The following is a 17,839-nucleotide window of genomic DNA, read 5'->3' as shown; positions in this document are numbered from 1 at the left end:
AGCGTTAAGAAAAAACTGAAAGTGAAAGTATAAAGCGACAAAATGAACATTGTGTCATTGGTGGGACTGAAGCAGAGAGTCACAGAGAACTCACTCAAACACTCACTCAAACACTCACTCAAACACTCACTCAAACTGTATTGACCTACTTACTTCTTAAGTCAATTATTCAATTATTCATTTATTCATGAAGACTGCATATGAATAAGAGGTGAAAACTTAATCTTTATTAGAGTTTATCCTGTGTGCTTGTAGTTTTACAGTATACCAGAAAATCTCTGTTGTTATGAAGAATATTTATTAATATCTACACCAAAAACAGTGACATTAAATGTCAAACGCTTAATATTATTGCAGAAAACTTCATAAACACAATAACCCCAAACTTTTTTTTTTATTAAAATAAAACGTATAAAAACCTAAACACACTTTAGGTTTTAGTCTCATACACTGTACAGAAAAAAACAAGTTCCCACAAACGTTGGTCCATATATATAAATCATTTACCACTTAACACAAATAACACACAATTCTAATAAAAATATTTGTTTGAAAGCTTTTTGATCACTTTGCAGACCCAGAAAAAAACTACACAAAACAGTCCCTGTTGTATTTCTTAATATCTGTCAGCCCGCTTGAGCACTTCAAGGTATTACCGCCTCAACCACAGAGGAAACCCCCACTCCCAACCAGCTGCACGGATTTGGTGTATGATTTTCTGGCACTTATAAGGACGCCTGAATCCTCCAGTCAGTGCCAGATTGTCTTTAGGCTTGCCCTGAGCACTCTCCAGCGTATTCTGTTTTGTTTGTTTGTTCTTTTGTTTGTTTCGTTGTCTCTGACCTGAACATTCTGTCCTTCGGTTTCCGGCTCGCGCTGAACGCGCTCCGGTTTCCGGTTCGGCTCGGCTCTGCTCTGCTCTGCTCGCGCTGAACGCGCTTCGGTTCCCGGCTCGGCTCTGCTCTGCTCTGCTCGCGCTGGACGTGTTCCGGTTTCCGGCTCGGCTCTGCTCTGCTCGCGCTGAACGCGCGTTTCGGTTTCCGGCTCGCGCTGAACGCGCTCTGGTTTCCGGCTCGGAATCCTCACCCCTTCGCGCACATCGGCTCTCTGAATCGGCTCTCTGAATCGGCTCTCTGAATCGGCTCTCTGAATCGGCTCTCGGAATCGGCTTCCCGATTCAGCTCTGCACAGCCTTTCTCCCCTGCTCCTTTTGCATCTGCCTTGGATCCTATAACCCTAACTTTCTGACAAATATCAAACCAGCAGGTTATAAATACTCCATAAAACCCATGTTCTGCTTCTGTTGTATTTTAAACATGCGGAAGTCAGTGGATGACTTTTTGTTTTCTAGTAGTCGGTTCAAGTATGAGTCAAAACAAACCACCTTGTTCATTAGAAAAAAACAGTATGAGAAAATGTAGAGACCGCAACCGTTCTCGAGCGAGTCTTTTATAATGGCGTGCTCCTACACATCATCCTGCCCACTGGGCTGAGCAACGTGAAGGCTCAACATAAAAGCTCGCGCGCTCATGAAAGATCACTGGATTCCAATGATTTGGGCAACTGCTGTTTGCTACTTCAGAACACTTCAACATCAAGACGAATGCACGACTTTCTTCTCACCTAAATACAAGAACTCATTTCTGTCTTTGAGTGATCACTGAATATGGACAGACTTCCTCACGACATATGTGACGGTAAGATCATTATTCTGGGTTCATGAGCGAGATGAATGAATGAGAGGTTTAGATACATGAGTAAAAGATGCATCACCCTCAGGCAAATAAACAAATATACATTAGGTTTGTAAAAAACGACTATAGGAAAAAGTAGATTTTGTTAATTGTTGTTTGATTTAGGTGCATGTCGTACAGCACTCAGCTGCTTGTGTGGGATCTACGAGATGCTCGTGAACGTGTTTTCATGTGGAGGTGTGTTTCCCAGTCACTCCTATTATTTATATTTATATTTAAATTTATGTATACATATACAACAGAAAGGTTGTAACGTGTCTGAAATCTACATTTATTTATTTTAAAAGACTTCATTAATAAAGAATGCACGACTTAAAGTCTGAACATCTACAAAGAATTCCAGAAAGATTACAATCTGAGACTATGACTTACAGTTAGAAATTTAGTTGTAAAATGTATTCCTATTATTTCATAAATACATGCCGACATGTTGACTGCTTGTATAATTGTTTCAGTTGAGGGACCATTCAGAATCTTCTTAACTCTAATCATTCGAGTTAATTCAACAGCTCGAATCTTGCCTACGTCATTACGGCAATGCAGTCGCGCGTTATACTTGGCCATGACTAAATTGAGTGAAAAATATAAATTAGTTCATAATATATGGATTCGATAAAAAGCACCGATACGTCAACGAACCAAACATGATGCAAGAATGGTGACATTAAATGTCAAATCAAATCAAATCAAATTTTATTTGTCACATCACATACATACATAGTACGACATGCAGTGGAATGCTTTTTACGACGGTCCGACATGAGGGTATAGGATGGGGAGAAAAAAAACGAACAAACAAAAAAAATTCAAACGCTTAATATTATTAACACTTCATAAACACAATAACCCCAAACCTTTTTTTTTTTAATCAAACAAAACATGTTTAAATTAACACACTTTAGGTTTTAGCCTCACACACTGTACAGAGAAAACATGCTAATCTCATGTTCAAGTTCCCACAAATACATATAAATAATTTACCACTTAACACACAAATAACACACAATTTTAATATATTTTTTTTAAAACTTCATTTTGACCTCTTTGCAGAGCCAGAAGACCCAGTTGAGTCAGAAGATGGAGGTCTGTAATTTTATTGTTTAATCATCGTAATAGTTTGTACATTTTTTATTTTATTCAATACATTGAGCATCATCTTGTATTTAATTTTGGAGATGAAAAAATATGTGAACCAATCGGTGTTTTGCAAAATCTTACAATCAACTGGAATACAATAAGAAATTCTTATCCCACTCAAGTGTGGTGGTCAGATAAAAATCATATTCTTGATTTTAGCATTAATGACTTTACTGATTACACATCATAAAAAAACACAACAGTTTATATGCTGTAGCAATAAAAACTAAATGTATTTGGTGTGTTTGTAGATATTCATCTCTCAGTGGAGGAGACTGAACCAGCAAGGACCAAAGACTCAGTACATCCTTTCTTCTAAACCCATACATGAGACACGTCTTCTGACGTAAAGAGAAGAACATGTCATTAAATAGGATTTACATTTTTATTTATATTTTTACTTACGAATTTTATATCTATTTGATAACTTTTGAAAGCGTTTTCAAGAACAATATGACAATTTTCTTATCTATATTTTTTCCTGCATTATTCAATTACATTAATTTTATTTATACTACGCTTTTAAAAATAAACATTTTCTCAAAGCGGCTTTACACTGGAAATGTGGTGATAAAAATGTTCTTTATAAGTGTGTCTACATATATACTGTAAATAGCTTTTTATAATTTTGTATCTTAAATCCAATTAAAAATAGAACGAGTCAAAATCTCTCTCGCTCTCTCTCTATGTCTCTCGCACGGTCTCTCTGTCTCTCCCTCTATCTCTCCCTCTGTCTCTGTATATATATTTATATATATACACCAGTCTCTCGTTCTGTCTCTGTCTCTTTCCCAATCTGTCTCTCACTCTGCCTGTCTCTGTCTCTCACTCTGTCTCCATCTCTAATAATGTCTGTCTCCCACTCTGTCTATATCTCTGTCTGCTGTCTTTCTCTGTCTGACTCTTACTCTGTCTGTCTCCCACTCCATCTGTCTCTCTCTCTCTCTCTCTCTCTCTCTCTCTCTCTCTCTCTCTCTCTTTCTTTCTCTCTCTCTCTCTTGACACAGGATTACACCAGTAATGAAATATGAACATAATTGTATAATGAAGATTATAAGTGTGTCTGAATGTGAAATTACTGACTAGGATTCAGACTGCAGGTTTATTATTCTACGTTGTTTGATTCTGGAAATGTTCTCAATATCAGAAAATAAAAAACAGTATGCTATTGTCATCGTTCACTCAGAGATTTACAGGGCAAGACAAATGACAGCAGACTGATTTAGCTGATTTAGCTAAAACATATTAAAGTTCCCTCTAAAGGTTATGTGTTTTGTGTTGTCTTGTGTTGTCTGTCTGCACTGTTTGTCTGTACTGTTTTTGGTCTGCACTGTTTGCACTCGATGCACTTTCTGTAGCTTTGTGTTGTGTTGTAACTTTATGTTGTTGTTTAGTGTAGCACCAGGGTTCTGGAGGAACGTTGTCTCGTTTTTACTGTGTAAATGAAGAAATGCAGAAATGAAAATAAAATAAAGACATTAAAGATGCCTTAAAATCCTACGTGTTCTTTCTAAACACAAACACCTTTATAAACACAATTTGCATATTCAAAAGTGTATTATATTGTATTATAATGTCAAAATCAAAATAACTATACTATAATTATATCTATACATATAAACTAAATATTTTTTTAATAAAGGATTTTATATGTTTATATATATATATATATATATATGTTTATATAAGACCGACAGTTGCAGAATGAAGACATTTGTTTTCTCATACAGGAGTTTATATAGAATGAAAGATTGTGTTTAGAGGTTTTGGTTGTGTGTTTTTGTGTACTTTGAAAACCACAAGCCAACAGCTTGACTGGGTAGAAACACAAAGGAGATGCCAAAATAGCACAATTACAGTTTTTCTCAATTGTTAAAACACTGAACCCTATTGTCTGAACCAAATGCTCAATTGCCTGAACCCACTGATTGAATCAATCACTCTTTTGGTAAAACCATAAGCACTTTTCACCTGTTTAGACACAACTTGCCAAAACATTTTCATTGTGACGCACCCATGCTGCATAATGGTCAGCACAGGTGACAAAAGTCAAACACAAGTGTCACCACTTGAACACAACAATGATGTGAGGGAACATATACAGTAAGCCATTTCAGAGAGCACTGGTTTGTGAGACCCTACAATGGATAGAAATCTGAGAGGAAGAGTTTGTGTGAGAGAAGGTCAAATTGGTCAGCGAAGACAAAGAACAGTAATATCTGATAAAATCAGAGCTACTGTGATTGACCATGTTCTTGTCCATGGTATGAGCATGAGGGGGGCTGGACAAAGGGTACAACCAAACATCAGTAGATTCATTGTGTCCACCATAATCCAAAGATTTAGGGAAGAGAACAGGTAATTATCTTTTTTGACATTATAGTACAGTATGTAAATGTTAACAGCAATTACTGTATGACAGACTATATACTGTACCACAGTATACTGTAAGTAAATATATGTTTCAGTACATCACTGTACCAATGTACTGTAGTATTGTAATGGAGGGTTGGTCTAACTGTTTGTAGGTATTCCTAGTATTCCATGTATATTTTTTGTAACTCCATGTTCTCTTTTTGTAGAATTGAAACACTGCCACATGGGGGTGGGAGGACAGGTATGTTCTCCCCACACCAAGAGACCCTAATTGTTGATATGGTCTGTGAGAACAATACCATTAAAATTAGTGAAATTCAGCAGAAGATCATTGAGGACCATGTAGATTTTGAGGGTAACATCAGTGTCAGCCTCTCTTCTGTTGATCGTGTCCTCAAGTGCAACAGACTGCGCATGAGAACAGCTATACAGAGTGCCCTTTGATCGCAACTCAGAGTCGAAGAGCAAAGATTCCAGTATGTACAGGTTGGCATATATCCAGACACATTCAATGTTGATTACTCTAAGTAGTGATTTACTGAAAATACTGTATCACTTTTTTCGTATCACTTACAAAACTATATTTCTACAGAGGGTTCTTCAACTGGATGCAATGGAAAGACTCCATGAATACGTGTAAATGGATGAAGCTGGTTTAATCTCACTAAAAGAGAAGGAGAGGCCGTAATGTGATTGGCCATCGGGCCATTGTTGGTGTTCCTGGGCAGCATGGTGGCAATGTCACATTATGTGCTGCCATCAGCAATCATGGGGTTGTCCACCATCATGCCAACCTGGGGCCCTACAACACTCACCAGCTCCTCATTTTCCTCAATCACACACGAGATGCTCTGTTAGGGCAGCAGGATGAGCATCTATGTTGTTGTTTGGGACAATGTGAGTTTTCACAGAGCCCTCCAGATTAGAGAGTGGTTCAATATGAACCAAGGTTTTATCAATGTTTGCCTTCCACCGTACTCCCCTTTCCTAAACCACATTAAGGAATTCTTCTCCTCATGGCGGTGAAAGGTATATGAATGCCAACCTTACACCAGGGTACATCTTCTGCAAGCCATGGGACTGGCCTGTGGTGACATAGGTGTGGAGGCATGCCAAGAGTTTTTTGGCCTGATCCAGTACGGAGACATGATGCTGGGCTGAGTAATGCACTTATTTGTATATTTTTGTACTTAATTTTTACATGGGTTTACTGTACACAAGTGGCAAACGCATAAGATTTCTGTTTGTTTTTACAAGTGCTACGTAAATGCACAAGATTTCTGTTTTGTCTTTTTGTACAAGTGCTAAATGCACAGGTTTTCTTTTGTTTTGCAACATGCATTTAGCCTACAGTGAACAATAAACATTTATTTCTCCAGTTTGATGTCCTGAGCATTGTGTTTTCTATTTTTCTACGTAGTGTTTAGTGACTGTTCCGTAGTGATTTTAATTTTGATTGACTCGGGGCACGATTTGACAACTGTTCAGATTTGAGCACAGATTGAACTGTTTTGAGGTGAAAGTTTGGTTTTGCAAGAAGAGTCTGAGGTTTTGTGAATGTAGCTTGAGATTTGGGTTTTGTGTTCACAGTTTAGAGAAAAGGAGAGCATCTTTCAAGAAATGTGTCTTAGCAATCGAGAAAAACTGTAAACAATACAAACGCTGATACTTTTTCAGAAATATGTTTCCATGCTCTTAATTAGTTTTCTTTGTTGTGACGCATATGTTTGTCCAATGCTTGTTTTTGTTTCTGACACTGCTTTACAGCTTTCATTTCCTTTTTTTCTCTCCTCATTCTTTTGCTTTTCACGGCTCTTTTTCAAAATTCCTCTCCTCTCTGAAAGCCCTGAAATACCATACCGGTCACATCTCTACAAAGGTGCGACGAGGGGATGCTGTCAGGCCTGGGGTTTAAGTATCCTGCCTGGCAGGTGCAAATAATTTTGGTTAATCAGCCCAGAGAATTCTGGGTATTTGTGGGAGCCGGCGGTATTGCGCATGCGCAGTTCAACATTTTAATTTTGTGTAATATATCAAATTATTCGTCTTCTATAATCAACAAAATATTTTAACACTTTCTGCCAAATGGTTTTTTTTTTGTTGTTTATATTTTGTAAATGATTAAATATTGCCCCTTCCACCTGCTTGGTTCAGAGTTTGTTGGGAACCAACCAATGAAGTCTGATTATCCAAAACAGTTCATCTCAAATTTAACAACAATCAAGTCGATGAATCTGATAATTTCATTTCCACTTCAGCACAGATTAAAAACCTTACAACTCATCACAATAGTGACATTTATTCTTCTTCATAAACTGTTTTATAATGGTCAGGGAAAGCTTTTTTTTAAAACCCAATTTCTCATACAGGTTCTGGGCTGGTGGTGATCAGTAGAGCATTTCAATAAAATTCAAGTTTATTTCTGTAGACATAAAAAATCTAAAATATATTAACGCTGCATTTCTATAAAATTTAAAATGTACTTTTAATAATACACTCACTGCCTAGGCCATGCTCTTTGTAGACGGCCCCTTAATGACTCAATCACGACATTGCCACTTTTACTGTGAGAGTGCGCCCTCTAGTGAAATATATCTGAACTGTCCCAGAGATTTAAATACAGGTATACAGAAAATTAATTATGAATAAAACAAATAATAATTTTTGCCAATTTATGACGATTAAGAGCACGTTTAGCTTATTGACAGCATTGATTTTCTGTTTGATTTATAAAAATAATTTTTAAGAGCAAAATAGCAAAACAAATGCATTATGCAAGCAAATGAAATTATTTTACAGTGTACAATTTGTATTACAGAGTTAATACAAAAATATGTTGTAATATTACACTAAAAGTCTACTTATATTTTACTACTACACCCACAAAAATCAAACTGTAACTCACGGTACAATCAGATATCTTACAGATAACTGTAATTGTAACGCAATCCTACGCCTAACCCAGGTCATGCTCTTTGTAGACTGTCCCTCCGATTACACTTGCGAGTAGCGTTTAGTCGGTTAAATAGTGTTAGCGCGCCCTCTAGTGGTCTAATACCTGAATTGTCTCAGAAAAAAATACTTTTGTAATACACCTGTTCCACAAATTCATTGAACAGTTCAAAAAGGGAAATAAATTATTTAACAACACTCTTTCCCTCTCATGCATTTGCAAACTACACACTATGAACCAAAAATACAAATATTTTTTTTAAATAAGAGCCTCCTTCTTTCCACATTCCAGAATAAATAAAATGTACTTGAAATAAATATAACCTCTATAAACATTTTAACCTCACATAAAACCAATCAATACATTAACATTGCTTAAATTATATTAATATTAATTAAACTATTGATATTAACTAATAAAAAAGAAATCTAAAAAAAAAAAAGGAAATAAAATCCCATCTGGAGCAGCTTTTCTTCTTCTTCTTCTTCTTCTTCTTCTTCTTCTTCTTCCCCTTTTCTTCTTTTTCCTTGGCCATGGCCACTTGTTTTATTATTGGAAGTAATGTCATTTGCTGGGCTACACAGTAAAATATTAATTTGTTAAGATAATGTTTTTTGTATTACTTTAAAATGCTTACTTTAGTTAGTTTAATATTAAAATTGTCTCAGAAAAAATCTCATCACCCAGGACTTTTAGTTTCTTGTACAGTAATTAATTAACAGTAACACACTGACCAATTATTTGGGATAATAAACATTTGCCTGCTACAGTAAAATGGGTTAAAATGTAATTTTTCTAGCTGGATATTAACATAAGCTCCCCTCCTTCTAAAGCAATATAGACTATAGATATATATAGTGATATAGATCATATTATGTATTGCATTTAAATCCTCTAAAATCTGCACTAAATAACCAAATCAACAGTGGATGTGAATGAGACAAACTATTAGCAGAAACAATACATCTGTAATAGTCGTATTTGTGTGATTAAATTGTATTTGTTCTGTAAATACAACAGGACAATTTATTTAAAACCTAAACAGAGTTAAGTATGGAGTTGACCATGAAGATCATGAAAACATCACCGGAATTTATTAGAGATCCAAACAGTTCAGGTTCTTTATTTCCAAAAGTATTGGGACACCTGGTCATAAGTTCGGTATGTGATTTTTGGGCATCGCATTTCACATTTAGTCCCAATTCACTCTGCTAATTCCCTCCACTCTTCTGGAAGATGTTCCACTAGATCTTGGAGTGTGATTATGGATATTTGTGTTCATCAGCCACAAGGGTGTTATGAAAGGCAGGTACTGAAGTAGGTTAGGAGACCTGGGGTGCAGTCAGCGTTCACATTCATCCCAAAAGTGTTAGATAAGATCAGAGCTCTAAAGCAGCAAGATCTTCCTCTCCAAAGCATGTACACCAGATCTTCAAGGAGCTCACTTTGTGCACAGGGGCATCACCATGCTGGAGCAAGTTCAAGCGAATGCAAAATTGTATTATAGCGCCCTCTAAAGACGTCCTGTACGATTGAGATCCTCCAGCTTTGTGGTTAGAGTTTGGAGAAGAACCACATAGAGCATGAAAAGGTCAGGTGACCCGATACTGTACTTTTAATCTGTGCTTTTTCTCAGCGTGCTAATTCAGTTTCTCGCTTAGCAAAACTCTATGGGATGCACCTGGATTCTGTTGATGACATTCAGATTGTGGAGACCCTCATTTAAACGGTGATATCAACTGGTTCCACTTCAGGTGAGACAGATTTTTATATGCAATGGAGAAAGAGCGTTGTCTTAGACTAATAATATATTGTTATCATTCAGCAAAAAAAAGGACATTGTGTTTTATTTACAGGTTCGAGAGCAACAACATCATCATATAAAAACTTCTATGACGAGATCAGAACCTTGTTGAAGAAACAATAAGACTGGATTAAAAGTCTCAAAAACTCATTTAGCTGATTTCCTTCACCATCTTCTTCTGTGGGGATTGACAATGACGTCGTGAAATGAAAAACACGCAAACCAGTGACGTAACCTACGTTTATTCGGATTCCTCTCACCCTGCACAATGAAGAGCTACAAAAAGGAAGAACGAAAAGACGACGAACACTGAAACATTATTTGTGTGTCAGTATTTTGTGTAAGTAAATACATTTGAGTGTCGTGTTTATTAACATATAGAAGATATCAAGATCCTTTTTATTCATGAGGAAAAATAAGTGTCAAATACATTGTTAATGAGAACAAACAGAAAAAACGATCAGCGATCATTTTGGTAGAAAATATTTGCAGAAAAAAAATGACGACAAAAGTCCAGTCGATTGACGTGTGTTTGCGTCACAGCAGTGTGGTAGTTTATAAAGGTTGGTCTGCTTCAGTACAAAAAAAACCAAAAACACAAAACCTCAAAGCTAACAGCTTAATTAAAGCTTATCGCCGGTTTCGTTCTAGAACATGTTCATCATTAGGTTCACAGAACAGCTTTCCAACCCTGGTCTTGGAGAACCTCTGCACATCAGTGTTTCACTGTACGTCTTTATCTGGTTGTGTAAACGTGCTGGAAGCGGAAAAATCATTCCGAACAGTAGAACAGGACACATTTGAAATATAGCTTAAAGGGTAACCTCCATATCATACGCAATCTTCTTGATCCTTATAGTTGCTTTGTGCAGCACTTCAGGAACACGTGCCTCTTTATGGTACGGACCCGGCGAGACGCCCGATTCGAACGACGTCCTGCTGTCCTCTTCTCGGGAAGACCACGAATAGTATTTTTCCGAACGGGAATGCTGATGCTTGTTCATTTTCCTCCTCTTGACTTGTTCCTCTTGCTCGTCTTCAAAATTTGGGTCGATCTGGATGTCGGTTTTGATGCGAACGTCGCTGCCCGGGTTCCCGTTCTCGTGCTGCTTGAGAACGCGGATGATGCCGCTGAAATTGCCCAGCTGGTGTTCCTGGCAGAAGAGAATGCCGCACACGGGGCATCGGTACGCCTCCTCCTTGTCGTGGATCATCTGGTGGCGCTTGCGGTTGTGGTGCGTGGTGAAGGAGCGCTCGCAGCGGTCGCAGGGGAAGGGCCGCTCGCCCGTGTGCACGCGCTGGTGCTCGTCGTGGTGGCTCCGGCTCAGGAAGCGCTTGCCACAGATGGCGCAGGGGAACGGACGGTCGCGGTCGTGGAACTGCACGTGTCTAGCCAGCTGTGTCAGCGACGCGAACATGTCGCCGCACACGGTGCATACGTACTGCCCCATCCCCGTGAGCATCTTCGTTGTCAGCAGCAAAGGATCCACCATGGACTTTAGAGGCTTGTTGACCTGCTCGCCTCCAGCGTTTCGCCGATCTGCGCTCGTTATTTCCATCGGCTCAGCCTCGGACTTGACCGTAAACGACATGGCAGCTAAAAGAAATAAACAAGAAAACATTAAAAATTGCTGCGATACTTCTGAAAATCTTTCACTGAACATGTTACATTAAACGTAATTTGCTGTAGACACGTGACAGCCAGTGAAACATGCTCTCTAGTAGAACACTCAATCACCAGGTATTAAACAAGCACTAAAACAGGAAGTTATTGTCCGTTAGAGGTTTACGAGTCACCACAACCAACGCTCCTACACTACATCTCCATCGATAGCTGCATGTGCAGAGGGTCGTTTTTGGTTTCCTGAAGAACGTTTCAGTAGATATCCTTCTTAGGGCCCTGAAAAACCTTTTCCTGCTACTACAAAGAAGTCTTTTTTTGTCTGTTTTTCACAGTAGCTGTGATCCAGTTTATACAAGTTACAATAGAAACACAATGAATAATAAATAGCAGAATTAATTTCTATCATATTTTGCACTTAAAATGTTCACATTAATTATTAATTAATCATAATTACTCCTCATTAGTGGTTATTAAGTGTAAAGAAGGTTCCTCTTCTTCTTTCGGTTTCTCCCATTACGGGTCTCCACAGCGGATAATCCGTCTCCATACCCCCCTGTCCTCTACATCTGCCTATTTTAGACCAACTACCTGCATGTCTTCCCTCACCACATCCATAAACCTCCTCCTTGATCTTCCTCTTTTCCTCCTTGCTGGTGTCTCCATCCTGAGCATTCTTCTACTGATATACCCCATGTCCCTCCTCTGCACATGTCCAAACCATCTCAATCAATTCATGTCTTTCATTAGAGATCAGTGATATTATAAGCATGTTGCTGTATTGCTTATGCAACCCCAATTCCAAAAAGTTGGGACACTGTGTAAAATGTAGAGCCGTCAATCGATTCAAATATTTATTCGCATGATTGACGGTTAATCTCAATCGCACATTTTTATCTGTTCCAAGTATCTTATATTAATACTTTTCTAAATTAAAAGTTTTAAAGTATTTATGATTCTTTTCAATGACGTAAATCACCAGGACACCGAATGGAACTTTTGCTGTTTTCACACGGACGGTTTTAATCGCCGGACATGGCGGATTTTGGTGCTCGATTTGAGACTTGGCGCATCGGTGAAACAAATGTTTACCGATTGAATGTTTAGTGATTTGTTTCTTTTTAATATATAAGCAATGAAACGACGGCATGACAGAAACGCATTAATCGCACGTTAATAAAATTTGTGAATTTGCGTTAACGTTATTGCATTTGTCTTACACTGTCTTGTGTGGTCTGTCCTGCAACAGGTTGCACACGATGCATTTTATGTGGCAAGGACACGTACTACGGACAAGTCCTCAGCTCTGTGTCTCTCTGTTATGTAGCTTTATGTCGTTTTATGTAGCACCAGGGTTCTGGAGGAACGTTGTCTCATTTTGCTGTGTGCTGAGTCAGCTATATATGGTTGAAATGACAATAATAATCATCTTGACTAATTTGGACATCCCTAATAAAAATGTCAATAAAAACAGAATGCTATGATTTGCAAATCAACAGAAACCAATATTTTATTCACAACATCACATAGAAAACAAATTGAAATAAAAAAACTGAGGTAAATTTTCGTTGGGACGGGGCAACAAAAATCAGTGTGTAAATTAAATAGTTAAAGAAACATTTTAACTTAAATTAATGTATTAATTTTGCAACTTGAATCTGGCAAAATCTCAGAAGGGAGCACAAGGAGAAAATCTAAACTGGATGCCCTGTGATTTTCAGGCCCTCGAGCGACACGCCATTTAAAGCAGTCATGATTCTGTAATGGAAATCACCTCATGAGCTCATCAGCACCTCCAGATATTATTATCTGTGAACTTAGTTTGTCATGTCATCCACAGATGCGGGTTAAATCTCTATCGAACAAAGGATGAGGCACGCGTGAACATGATTCATCCATAAATACGCCAGAAACGCCATAGAATACGGATTTATGAGATTTCCAAATGACTGCATTCAGGTTTTATTTACATTTCGCACACTATCCCAACTTTTTTAAGAGATTTAATAGATGTATTAGGCATTTAACTTTATTTTGCACTATAAATGCGATTTTATTCATTGCAATAGTAATTTAATTAAACTAAAAATGAAAAAAACAAACAAAAAAAAATTTGTTGCACAGATTAGAAAGTCGTGTTTCTATGTATTTATTTCTAAATCAAAACATTTTAATATAATACAAGTATAATGCAGCTTCTACTTTCAGCCCGTCACGATCAATCAAGTAATTTTTGGCCCTTCATAGGAAAACATTCGAGCACCCGTCTGAAACGGCTCTTCACAGAACCATACACATTGAAGAAGAACCTTTTAACGGTTGTTTTGGATACGGGACCAGTCCTGGGTACAGGACAGCAACAGCTGCATGTTCGTGGGAACTGGGAGGAAACTAGAAAGCATGGAAGAAAGCCAGGAACCTCCAGATAGACATCCTGAGATCCTGAGACTGGAATTGACACAGGAACACATTTTTTATACACAAGATTTTATGAATGAAATCTCCACCTGTTGAGAAATATCTCATGAACACCATCATCAGACAGGTTTCATCAGACAGATGAGCTCAAGAATGAGAGGAGCTTGTGACAGCATGTCACTCAAATGTCACGTGACTAAAAAGAAAAGACTCCTCCCTCAATCACATTCCATGGTTTTATATTAAATGTTTCAGTTGCTGATTTATTGTTTTTGTGTTTTTTGATAATTCTATAAGAAAATGCTTCCCAGATAGAACTAATTATGTTCATGATAATGCTTTTCTTTACTTTATGTAAAAATCTTTTTTTTTCTTAAGAATTATACAAATATAACTTTGGGGCACCAGACCGGAAGAACCCATAGAAGCACTTCCGGGTGCACGCCTTCCTCTTGCAGTCTATTTGTATTTAATTCACGCAGATTTTTCTCTCTCTTTTTTTTTTTGCACATCAAAAAACGTGTAAAAAATAGAAACTTTAGATAAATCATTCTGTAAATGTAAATTTCTGAATGTCCAGTGGTGTATTTATTTTTATTTATTTTTAAAGCGTGCATTTATTATTACAACATTACAAGACCGGGCGTGCACGTGCTCCAATAAGCAAACATGCACAGCGTTTAAACTCACGTGATGCACGTGCACTTTTGGGGGTTATATCTCCATCTATAGACGCTGAATAAACATTTATAAACGGAATAATTATTTAGTGTTTGTATTTCTCACCGGGCAGATAAATAAACAGTGCAAATACTCACCTCCTGAAGTCACGTCCGTGCATGCACCAGTATTGCTCAGAGACGACGTATAGAAAAAACGAAAGTTGTAGAAACTTGGACCCTTGAAATCGTGTTAATGTAGAGAGATCGGACAGTCCGAGATCAAAGGGGAAACAAACTTTCCCGCGGCTGACTCGCACGCGCGCACAGCTACATGGCAAGAAACAAAGGGGGAAGAAAAAAAATCAATAAAGCGACGATTTCCTGTAAATAAACATTACCGATTAAACACTGTGCGTTTGTTTTCTATTTAATGTTCGAGGGCAAAGAAATAAAAACAAGCTACTTCTCCACCCCCCTCCCCTTTCCACTCCACCCGCCCCTTAAGTCGCGCCACTTCCGGTATGGGCGTGGCTACACGTAAGCGTGCTCCTCCATGCAATCCTCATTCACAATGGTTTCCATTGATTCTTCAGGCTCGAGTCATGAATTAAAGTGAAAGTCAATAAACATCCCAGTTGGTGCTAATAAAAACTTTAAAACAATCTTCAGGAATGTGCCACAGCGTCTATAGTTATTTCGGAGACTTATGAAAGTTCATCTGTCCACCTGAGATGTAACCAGCTTCTACCAATGCATCATGGAAAACATCCTAACCAACTCCATCACAGTGTGGTACAGCAGATCCACAGTAAAGCCCTGCAAATGGGTGGTCAAATCCGCCAAGTGCATCACTGGCACTCAACTACCTGCCATTGAGCACCTTTACCAAAGTCAAGTCAAGTTTATTTCTATTGCGCTTTTCACAACAGAATTTTTAAGAGTTAAGGTGAATGGTGTGTGTTTATCCCTGATTAGCAGCCATGGCAAAAAACTCCCTTAGATGACATGAGGAAGAAACCTTGAGAGGAACCAGACTCAAAAGTGAAACCCATTCTCATTTGGGTGACATCAAGAGTGTGATTATAAGTATATAGTAATATAAAGTGGATGATATAGTGAATGATGGTCTATTGATCAAAAGATTGAGTTCAAATCCCACCAATGCTAAAATGCCCCCACTGGGCTCTTGAGCAAGGCCCTTAACCATCAAATTCCCAGTTGTATAAATTAGATCATTGTAAGTCGCTCTGGATAAGGACGTCTGCTAAATGCACACAACATCATCAGGGACTCCTCACATCCCAGTCAAAAACTGTTTATCCTCCTTCACTCCAGAAGTAGATACAGAAACATTTACATCAGAACCAGGAGTTTCAGGGCTTTTTCCCCCACAACCACCACCATTACCCTGTTAGAACACTGATGTCTCACTAATGCTTTACTGATTTTACTCCAACCTGTACAATTTCCATATAATTATAACTGTATATCACTGTAAATTCAGCAGAAATCCTAGATTATCTTCTATATATCTGTATACCATCTGAATTTACACTGCGTATCATTTTTGTACAATATATATTTATCGTATATTTATATAGATGATATTTCTCATATATTTCTTTCATTTAGTTTAATTGCTTTTCTAATTTCCTTTTTTTTCACCTATATATCACACGTCTATCTATATGACGCATGTCTATACCTCAGTCAACTGCAATTTCTTTGTAATACTGCAAAACTTCACCAACGTAGCCCAAAACACAATATTTATTCTAATATCTAGAAAACCCTCTGATGTAATTCCACCATATGGAGGTTAATAAATGCCCAATACACTAAACTTGGTTCTTCAGAGGTTTTAGTGTGTATACCTTAGTGCTGTATGTTGTTTTAATTCAATTCTATTTAGAAGGTATAAAGTTCTCCACCAAACCTGGAAGCACACAATTGTAACCCCAGATCTCTTGACGCAAAATCAGTACCTGGTCTAACTAATGTTCTTCTAACCGAATAAACTAATTTACTCCACCACACCCGGAAATCTATTTGGATGAGTGTGATGTTTAGGTTTTCACAAACCTGTGGCCCTATAGTGTATGTCTTGCTTTAGCAGACCTGTAGAAGCAAACATAGTTTGTCGGTACAGTTTTGACTCCTCCCACTTCAGATGCACCAGATATCTCTTAATGATGTGGTATTCTGTTATTGCATATATCTTCTAGAAAACCGTCTGGGTGAAAGACAGCAAGTGCTTCAACTGTTCTAATATTTAGCATGTTTGCTGAGCGAATGTCAGGTCTGTTCATATTGAGCAGGGGAGAGTAAAATATAACAGTTTAACACTATAACATCTATTTACACACATGGTTGGTAGCATGCTAACTGGAAGCCTACATTTACAACCTAAACTAACATTTTCCTGTGATTTCAAATCTATCAGATTTCACAGTTTATGTATTATATTAATTATTTCTGCCAAAAAAAGTGTTTCCCAAATGAATTCTAAGTGTACATGGCCACATGGTGGCGCAGTGATAGTGTAGTAGGCGTTTTTTTTGTCTGTGTGGGCTTCGTCTGGGGTCTGGCACCTTGAAAAAACTTCTGTTGGGGTCAGTAATGTTTAGGTTTACATTTACAGGATTTGGCTCTTATCCAGAGCAACTTACAACAATCTAATTTATATACCTAAGCAGGTGAAGGTTAAGGGCCTTGCTCAAGGGGCCCAGCAGTGACAGCTTGGTTGAAGCTAACCTTCTGATCAGAAGTTTAAAATCTTAACCACTGAGCTTCCACCTTTACTAAATTGATGAGGGCTGTCGATATGTTAATTTGTCCATAATATATACACGAAATATAATATTTTTACGCAATTTTCCTTCACTGGACACGAGTCAAGTCACACAATAAACTCCACACAGTTTAGCGTCACTATATACAGCTGTTTATTTTCTCCAAACATTTCTTTTTCTACATACAAAGCACAAAAAAGTGTAATGGAGCGACTTTCAGCAAGGTAGCAGAGTCATCAACACAAAAATGGACGAGGACAAAATCTAGGGAAATATATGGCAATACTAGTTGAGTCAAACAATGAATATCTTTACAACTGTT

At 37.7% G+C, this 17,839-nt stretch overlaps 1 protein-coding gene and 1 long non-coding RNA gene across 2 annotated transcripts; one reads left to right on the top strand and one right to left on the bottom strand.

Moving 5' to 3' along the window:
• The first annotated feature begins 1,250 nt into the window (after positions 1–1,250).
• On the top strand, positions 1,251–3,613 carry LOC124399218. Its single transcript, XR_006928190.1, has 4 exons — positions 1,251–1,697; positions 1,860–1,931; positions 2,805–2,837; positions 3,143–3,613. It is a non-coding gene; the product is annotated as an uncharacterized LOC124399218 (long non-coding RNA).
• A 6,637-nt stretch (positions 3,614–10,250) lies between these two features.
• LOC124398694 (zinc finger protein 19-like) lies at positions 10,251–15,222 on the bottom strand. Its single transcript, XM_046868953.1, has 2 exons — positions 14,882–15,222; positions 10,251–11,621 (listed from the first exon to the last, which is right to left on the bottom strand). Exon 2 carries the CDS (start codon positions 11,614–11,616, stop codon positions 10,837–10,839), a length of 780 nt encoding a protein of 259 aa, XP_046724909.1. The 5' UTR covers positions 11,617–11,621; positions 14,882–15,222; the 3' UTR covers positions 10,251–10,836.
• Positions 15,223–17,839: the final 2,617 nt, after the last annotated feature.

Source organism: Silurus meridionalis, chromosome 16 (genome assembly GCF_014805685.1).
Source record: "Silurus meridionalis isolate SWU-2019-XX chromosome 16, ASM1480568v1, whole genome shotgun sequence".
NCBI classification, from domain to species: Eukaryota; Metazoa; Chordata; class Actinopteri; order Siluriformes; family Siluridae; genus Silurus; species Silurus meridionalis.
Note: the sequence above shows the minus strand (reverse complement) of the source record. Positions and strands in the feature narration are given on the sequence as shown.

Coding starts and splice junctions, on each gene's coding strand:
- LOC124398694 (XM_046868953.1), bottom strand. CDS start 11,616: ATGTCGTTTACGGTCAAGTCCGAGGCTGAGCCGATGGAAATAACGAGC.